The 8980-nt window shown below is 44.8% G+C and overlaps 1 protein-coding gene across 1 annotated transcript; it reads right to left on the bottom strand.

Annotated features, from left to right (window-relative positions):
• Positions 1-8597, bottom strand: LOC137904233 (cysteine-rich secretory protein LCCL domain-containing 1-like). Its single transcript, XM_068748384.1, has 14 exons — positions 8331-8597; positions 4719-4837; positions 4253-4385; positions 3746-3861; positions 2682-2782; positions 2335-2496; positions 2176-2236; positions 1921-1987; positions 1699-1829; positions 1452-1495; positions 1292-1364; positions 1145-1214; positions 275-408; positions 1-52 (listed from the first exon to the last, which is right to left on the bottom strand). Exons 1-14 carry the CDS (start codon positions 8595-8597, stop codon positions 1-3), a joined length of 1530 nt encoding a protein of 509 aa, XP_068604485.1.
• Between the last annotated feature and the right edge of the window lie 383 nt (positions 8598-8980).

The following is an 8980-nucleotide window of genomic DNA, read 5'->3' as shown; positions in this document are numbered from 1 at the left end:
TCAGATGACTGCAAACACTCTGAAGGCATTCCCGCTATGTGGGCTCATCAAGCTGCAAGAGAGACAGCAGGGAGAGGACACCGCCGTGGTACCCGTTGTTACAGCAAATACACAGATGACTTCCAGCCAAAGAAATAGCCACTTGTTTAGTAATGGTGGGCAACATGTCCTGATCCAGTCTCCTGACTTGCCTTAGAGCATATACCAGAAGAACCGGCGCTACAGCGCCATGCCAGCCACGCAGCCCATAAACAGTTCAGTGTTTTAGACCAACCTCTCGGAGGTGATGCCGTTCTGGAAACTACCGCTGTACTGGTTCCGTTTGTCCACAGGCATTACATCGAGGTACCCTCCAGACTCGTTCTGGATAACCCCGGCATGAATGGCCGCTCGGCAGATGCTGGATTTCTGAACGAAAGACAATATGGTGTTATATAAGAAATAAATTGCTCAGAATTATAGAATAATTCAGAGCCTCTCGTATTGTGGATGGCGATTTGTGCTTCAGTGACAGGAAGCCGGTCCCAAGCCCGGATAAATGCACAGGGTTGCGTCAGGTATGTCATCCGGCGTAAAACTCAGACAAAAATCACCTTAAATAAGAAAGTCAAAGAGGCCCGGCTTAAAAACGACCACCAACAGCGTTGTTAAGTTGTTAACCCACGGGACGCTGCAGGAAATGGGTTTACCTCGGGTCGACGACAGAGATGTAGAAGAGGAGGAAGACTGGTGCACCAACAGCGAGAGAAGAGGGAATGGAGGACATTAGGATTAAGAGTAGGGACTTTGAATGTTGGGACGTAGTGAGGGAGGACATGAGAGTGGCTGGTGTTGGGGAGGACGATGCAACGCTGGTTGCTGTGGCGACCCCTCACGGGACAAGCAGACGGTACAGTGGTAGTACATCAGTAGACAACCAATATTTATGTCTGGATTAAATTCAAGTAGGCTTGTTCTTTAAAGTCTAGCCTGCATGTTGGGTCGGTGGCATGAAACGTTATGGGTTACAGCTGCTCTCCTGGCGAGGACAAGAGGACTGTACTTGTACTCTAACATTCTATCTAATAAATATATTCATCATCATCATCATGAAGACTAGGGTCTTCTGTTGCCGGTACAATAAGCGACAGGTGCAAGAACTCACATCTGAATAGTATTTTGTCCCAATGACCCGGGCGCCGCTGTCCCGCAGACAGTTCCTGGGACAGTACAACCTGGCGAGAAAGTTGATTTTAGTCCAATAGTGCGATGACAATCACCTGAGACTGAGCTCAACCAATCAGAGCCTTACCTTGGACAGTGGCGCACTGGCTTCTTGAAAGGACAGTAAAGTGCCACCGCGGTTTCACATGTTACAGCCCTGACTGAGAGAAGATGAGAGCTGAACGGCAACCTGCAGTCGTTCTGCGCACAGACAGCATGTACAGGTGAAACGACAGGACACGCCTTACCTGGCACGGGCTCGACTTTAAAGGAATTGGCACTCCTGTTCTTCCTGTGAAGTTAAAAGAAACCGATCATTATCTGATCACCCCAAATGATTCGAGCAAATATACAGTACTATACAATTATGTAAATACTTCAACAGAAACACTCTACGTGACGTTACACCTAGTATACTACCACAATCTCCAGTATCTTGACTGCTCAGTAACTGATTATGATTTTCTGTTGATAAATATAGATTGCAATCAATACCCAATTGATTGAATGCCATTCTTGTATGATTTGGTAAATTGTTGTTTTCTGCCCAGTCTGGTCACATCCAGCCATCCTCCATCGTTGTCAATCACACCGGCGTGGAACCCAGCGCCACACACACTCGATTGCTGCAGCAAAATACAAAATAAGACTCTGTTATTAACGTCCCGGCATCCTGAGCATGCAGTACTCAATAGAACACAACACAAACACATTTACCATGTCGTAGTATCCAGTCCCAACTACCTTCCCAGCCCTGTCAAGGCAACCAGGCAGACACTCGTATCTACAGGCAGGAAAATCAGCGCAGATTTGGGTCTGTTACATCTGATAAAATCACATTATATTATCCTAATACTGGCTTAAATCTTTCTTCTTAAATAATAATTCATAAAATTCTATCTGACCACCAAACTATCTACATATATTTCAAAATATTTGAAATATTTTGTATGCATGCTCCCTAGTATTTACCTGTTGCAGGTTGTTCCCTTGCACTGATCCCTCAGTTTAGTCTCACACTGGACCATTTGGCCTAAAACAACAATAACAACAACAACAACTATAAATGCCAATAGCATATACTGTGAAAGCTGCATCTGTCAGAGAAATCAATATGGGCGCGGTCCTCACACATCTGCTCCGTGCTGATAACCTTGTTTCTCTCCAGGTTGTCGTTGGGGATGGGGTTTGGTGTCTGGGACCTGGGCTGGGGCTCCCTGTCCCTTACTGGTTCAGGTTCAACGTAATTGGTCTCCTCAGTCTCAGGAGCTGGACGTCTGTCCACATCCCCGTCTACAAACATGAGTTCCATGTAGTCATTGTATGCAGATGATGGGATTGTCTTGCATTGTAATTGTGTCTCAAAATTACAATGGCAATAATTTAATCAGAGCAAACACACAAACCTTGACATACATGACAAAAATATCAGGGCAGATGAGAATGTCATACAGTGTGTGAGGATTTAAAATACTTACCGTTGTAGCAGAGATTGTCCCTGCAGCGTCCACCATAACTAGCTGGACAGGCAGAGCAGGGCGATCCATATTTGTAGGGAGCGTGACCCCACCAGTTCCCCCTGAAAACACAGTTAGAACAGCAACGTTGCCATTGTTCACGGCCCATGCACGTTGAGTCCGGTGAATGACTTCAAGAGCAGCAGAAATAGAATAATCATTAAAGACGATTTATCATTTCACGCTTCTGACCCCAACATGTCATCTGCCAGGTTCTTCCCCTTTGTTGTAGCGCCATCTATGAAACTCAAGCCTGTTCGGTGAGAGGTTGATCTTTGTATTGTGACCTACAGAAGCCATCTTAAAATTAGTTTCATTGTCAAAGCTGCCCTTTCCTTCCCAGTTTGCCTCCATTATGCAGCGCGGTGCCAAATAGCAGCCGTGCACGGATTCTCAGGCCGCTCTGTCTGGCGGCACGTAAAAGCATGTCAGCCTGACTCGTGGGCTGAGGCTTCAGACGCTGTCTGCGCTCGCCTCGCACAGCTTCTGGACCAAAAATGTCAACAAGCATTCCTTTGTAGCTCATCAACATTTGTCTGATATCAGACTCATGGCCCTTCAACCATAAATCAAGTTTACTGGAATTGCCAAACTGTTAAATCTGATTGAACTGGATTGTTATCTGCATCTGCTAATTGAAATAGGATTGCGATCCATGCATCATTCCCTGGGAGAGCAAGGGACATGTCCACATAATACTGGGACGTGGACAGCAGCGCAGGTGTGTCCTCATCGCTAATTCCTGCTGCAGTCTTTAGCTGTCCTGCAAACATAGCCAAAAAATGATGAATAAAAGAAATCCCGGACTTGCCTCTTCATCTCCACCTGCATGAAAATGCTTCCTATTCCCACATTGGAACTGCCCCCCTACTTCCATGGAACCGCACTGGCCAAAGTGTTACCTCTGTGGCAGCAGCAACTCAAGTACGAAGGTCATGATGTCATCACATGTGAAATGTTTGTCCATGCTAGCCTGACAGCAGAGCCTTTACATGCTGGGAGATGAAACACATGCTAAGACGTACGGTGGCGAGTAGTTGCAGACCAGATAGACGGCTTTAGCCCAGATCATTCCCCACACATTCATGTTGTAGCACACGTTGATGGCACAGCCGATTCGGTTGCTGGTCGCCCACACCAGCTGAAAAATGCAACACAAAGTCGAACATTCAGTCGGAGGCCAGCAAGCCTGGCAGCCACTTCCTGGGAGCTGATGGGGATCCCGACAAACAAGAAACAACTCTGTGATCCTGCCCTTAAAACGCTAGCAGCCATTAAATGTTAGCATTTTGTCTGTGTTTAATAATTGGTTCTCAGAGTGAACACAATTTTAAATTCTAAATTAATTCTCAAACATGTCTGACAAAGAAAACAACTCCATATCCTCCACTCTTAAAAAAAACAAAGCAAAACACTGATTAATTTAAAGATGTTATATATATTTTTCTTTCAATATGACAAAAAAAAAAACATGTTTTCTTTTCATGCAAGGGCATGCAAGCCCATGAAGACATTACAATAAAAGTCCTTACTTGGGTATAGTGAGTGCAAACCGGTCCTGAGCATCGAAATGGGCAGTGTGGGCTGCACTCCTGAGAGTAGGGGTAGCTGTAGTGCCTCACCTCGTCATACCAGGCCTGGACGTGGTAGGTCGGGGGCCGGTCCCTGAAATCAAAGACTGTATTCTTTATGACATAAATATTGAAGTCCCATCTCATGATCTATACCAACAGAACAACCTGTTAAAATGAGCAAGACGCTTCACCTGAAGCAGCTTCATAACATAAGAAAATAATAGAAGGCTTCACGTGATAAATCATCTCAGACTTTACTGCTGGGATTACCGTAAAATGATTTAAGGAACAACAGAATATATACATTCTGAGTTTGAGTTGCATTAAAACACACGTATCTGCCTCGTCTGTAAAAACACTACTATTCTTAGCATAGCACACACTCCACTTCGCTGCACACACACACACACACACACACACACACCTGCCCCAGTGCGCTCCAAGGTTCTGACCTATTTGTGTCAACATGTGGCTTGGTCCGTGTTCCCATCTGCAGGTATGCGCCCAGTGCTCTGCACTCCTCTCTAACTCATAGTCCCAGACCTGGGGAGGACACACACACACACACACACACACACACACAGTCATTATTGGCCCCTGGAAAGACAAACTCAGAAGGTAATATCTGAAGGTCATCCAAGGTACGAACGAGTATGTGTTATTTTTCCTCATTATTTCAGCTGCCAGCTAAAACATTCAGTTTGGTAACTCTAGTTTTCTCCTCGGCTCCAGGCTGACGTCAGCGAGTGTTTATTCTGTCCTGTGATGGATGTCTGTGGACATGAAAGTCCAATCTAGATTACCTTCATGATTGAAGTTGGCTAATTAGCCTACTACAGGTGGATCTACTATTATATTTTTCTAATATTTCATTATTTCTGAATGAACTACTATGCCTTCCATAAACAAACAATTGTACAAGTATTGCAAAAGTAGCCGCCGCCTCTTCTGCTCTTACAGACACACACACACACACACACATGCGCACACATACACACAAGCGAGAGAGAGAGAAGGGAAACGCCACCACCAGATCAAGTTGCAGCTTCGTGCTACTATTAAATGTGGTGTTTTCGTAGCTTGTTCCCTGTGTTGGTCCCATAAAAAAAAGTTGTGAGAGAAGATGCTGATACAAAACAGACTCATTCTCAGGTTTGATACCATTTACTGTAAAAAGTTGTTTTTTAATTGCTCAGTTAAACTAAAAGTACTTGAAAACTTTCCCTCAACATTTTCTCCTTGCTGACTGACATGTTGGTGCTGCGTGCTTTGCTGCTGCATGCTCACATTACGACCATTGATAAGGCTGAAATACGGTGCTGTGATTGATTCAAAATAATGTGTTCCATATAATGTCTTCCATACGTTTGGTGAGGCTTTCCCGCTGTTGCTGCGTTCTGTTGAGGCCTGGCTGAAGGCCTGTTTTGTTGTCTGCTTACTTCTTTGGTCTCCATCCAGCTGTGGCTGAGACACCCACACTGAGGTGGTTTGTGGCTTCTGTGGTTTGTACCAATAGTAGGCAGTCATTGGTGTCTTTAGTTAAGTTTACTTAGCTTACCATTAAGCAAATGAGGGGGGCAGAACCGAAACAACCACAAAAGTATCTGGATCGGATCCAGAAGACATGTTACATAGTAGTTCTTTATGACTCCGATTTTTGGTGACTGAATTCAATGCATGTTTTACAGGGTATGAATTGGCATTTTTAAGTCTCCATTATAAGTAAATGGGAAAATCAAGATTATTATTATTTTGCATCCAGATTGTTCTCAAAATGTAATGGGATCTAAGTTAGACTAAGATCCAGCTTCAGAGTTCATTCATCAAGATCCATCCAGAAGTTCCTGCTAACAGACAGAAAAACACAACCTCCATGGCGGCGGTAAAAAGTAAGCAGTGGACACGCATTTTGATTCTACAGAGCAAAAACCAGATGGAGTTACGTTTACATGCAGGAAATTAACTTCTATTTCTTCCTAGGTTGTTTATTTATAAAATATCATTTTTCAGTTATGAAGCTCAGTGTAACATCATAGATGGTTCACTTCTTTGTACTCTCATATTTTGTCCTTCTTCCACCTTGTAGATTCTACTCTGCCTGAAGCAAAGTAACCCTTCCTTTAGAGTAATAGGAGTAATAAGGCCACTGTTTTTACAGGTTAGAATTAAATTCCACATCAGAAGAAAGTTCTAAGTGCAAACAGTCTTGAGTTCCGGGCTATGGGTCAACCTGTGAAGGGTCACGGCAACAACTCCCACTCTGCTTTAGCATTCCAAAGAAACCCAAATACGGAGCTGCTTCCAGTCGTCTGCCAAGAACAACACGACTACAGAGGCGAGAGATGCGCCGATTTACATTTATACCCAATGCTCAATGTAATACAAACATTGAAAAACGTATGAAACCTTTTCAAATTCAATGCATGCAAAAAACATCCTGCAAATGCTCTGTGAACACAGAAAGGTATTGTGATTGTGGAAACCTTTAAGAAGAGCTCTGCATGTAGAAGAGTGTTTAAAAGCATTCACTCAAGGTTGTAAAGAAGTTGCAGCCTCTTTGGCCTCCAAGTCCTGCAGGCTGAAAACTACATATGTGGCCATCATCATCTTACCACATCATTTTCATCAGTAAAAGTATACCTTTCTAAAAAAAAATAATCCCGGCTTAGTATGCATAACGTACATTTACTACCATACCATAACCTTCAAACAGCGAGGCTGGGCATGTTTGAAATAGATTCTCTGCTGTGGCACCCAAAAATGAAATGCATGGAGGATGAAATAAAAGATAACATCAGCCTCAACAAGGGATCAAGTGAGCTCCGGTGCACAGAGAGAGAGGTGGAAGGAGAGTGCAAGTGGAGAAGGGGGCGAGGGAAAGCCTGAGAAAAAGCTTGCAAAGATCAGCAAATCGAAAGAGCAGGTTTACGGAGGAATGGAGTGATAGAGTAAATAAAGCAGGAAGCGGGGAGGCAGGGCAGGATGGTGGAGGACAACACTGCAGGGGGTGAAAGATGGATGTAGGCCAGGGTCAGTGAGGGCGAGGAAGACGAGGGAAGGAGCGAGAGGCGGCCTGATGGTGGATTTGGCCTCTAGATCCTGTTCTGTTTGTCTCCAATGCTCTGCTGACGACGCTCTACGCTGAGCACTAAGAAGTGTGTGTGCCCCCCCCCCCCTCCCCCAAGAAGGAAATGTCAATGAATGTAATATTGAATATTGGACCTATGTCTAAGATTCTATCACATGCTTCGCCTGATGCTTCTGCAGCAACACTTGTCGAGCTTTGCAGTGCAGGACCTTATATATTTCATATGTTTTACCTGGTTCAGAGAAATCCCTGCTGTGACCGCATCAAAGACGAGCTTCATGAAATACAGCAGTGGTGCTTAGCTGGAGTTTAGCGTCTCAAAGGCAGCAGCAATCACTGCTAATAAAGATAGCATACTTCACTGCCTCCTCAGATTAGCGTTGCAACCTTTCACACTCGTTCAACCATGCAGGCACACACACACCTTTCTCACAAACACACACACACACACACACACACACACACCACTGGCATTTCAGCGGTGGAACACCCCGACAGCCCACAGTCCCTTCATCGGGCTGGAATAAAAGCCCAGCATGATTCCTGCCTGAATGGGAGCGATCTCCTCCTGTGTGGTGAAGAGCTGCTCCTGGTGTCCCACGATGATGATGATGATGATGATGAAGATGACATGCCGTGCTGTTGATTCACAGCTAAAACAGACACAACCCTTAACAGGCAGACGGAACGCCGTCTTAAAGCTCACAAGCTGCAGCATGTTTCACGACTCGAGTTTAAGGATGCTTTGTCTCATTTCAGTACTTTGAAATGTAGTCTGCTTTTGAAAACAACTTAAAACTCACTTGTGTACTTCGCAAACTGTTGGAATACATAAAAAGATTCAATAATCTGAATATGTTGAATGCTTTTCTACTATTATTTTCCCCTCTTTAAACATTTACAAAGAGTTGAATTATTTCAAATGATAAACGGTATAATGCAACTCACCATGCGCTCCATGTTGGAGGCAGGAGGGTGGACCTGACCTCGCAGCTTATTGTGCAGGTCCAGGATGAGGTGCATGTCGGCCTCACTGATGGCTCGCTTCCCTCTGGACCTGACCCGCCACCACGCCTCGTCTTTGTCCCCGTACTTGTGGAGGACGGAGTCGAGCTGCGTGGCGTTGGCGAGGACCACGGCCAGGACGGTGTCGCTCAGATACAAGAGCAGGCCTGCTGCTCTGACCCAGCCCGGGAAAGGAAGGGACCTCTTCATGGTGGGGAGGATCCTGCTGCTGCTTGAGGACTACGGTTCCTAATCTGCAGCACAGAGGGGGGTGTGTAGGAGCACCAAGCAGGATAGCAGGTTAACTACCCGACAGGTGTTACTGGAAGGCGGTGGGATTGGGTTTGTGGCAGGAAAAAAAACACACAAAACACTTGGATACAGACAGAGAAGCGGAAATAAAATGCATTTATTAATTCTTTAACGTAAGATATTCTGTTATACACAAATTACTCCATGTAGCGGTTAATAAGGTCATGCGCTTCATTTTTAGCTCACTATATGGCACAAATACTTCAATACTACACTCCCTTCTTACCCGTTTTGTTAGAAGACTGAATTCATCATCCATGCAGTTCAACAATGCTGTAATT

Source organism: Brachionichthys hirsutus, chromosome 15 (genome assembly GCF_040956055.1).
Source record: "Brachionichthys hirsutus isolate HB-005 chromosome 15, CSIRO-AGI_Bhir_v1, whole genome shotgun sequence".
NCBI lineage: Eukaryota > Metazoa > Chordata > Actinopteri > Lophiiformes > Brachionichthyidae > Brachionichthys > Brachionichthys hirsutus.
This window is presented reverse-complemented; position numbering and strand designations above follow the sequence as displayed.

Coding starts and splice junctions, on each gene's coding strand:
- LOC137904233 (XM_068748384.1), bottom strand. CDS start 8,597: ATGAAGAGGTCCCTTCCTTTCCCGGGCTGGGTCAGAGCAGCAGGCCTG. Junction 3,862..4,252: donor TTTGCACTCACTATACCCAA/GTAAGGACTTTT, acceptor TGCATTTTTCAG/CTGGTGTGGGCGACCAGCAA. Junction 2,497..2,681: donor GGACAATCTCTGCTACAACG/GTAAGTATTTTA, acceptor TCATGTTTGTAG/ACGGGGATGTGGACAGACGT.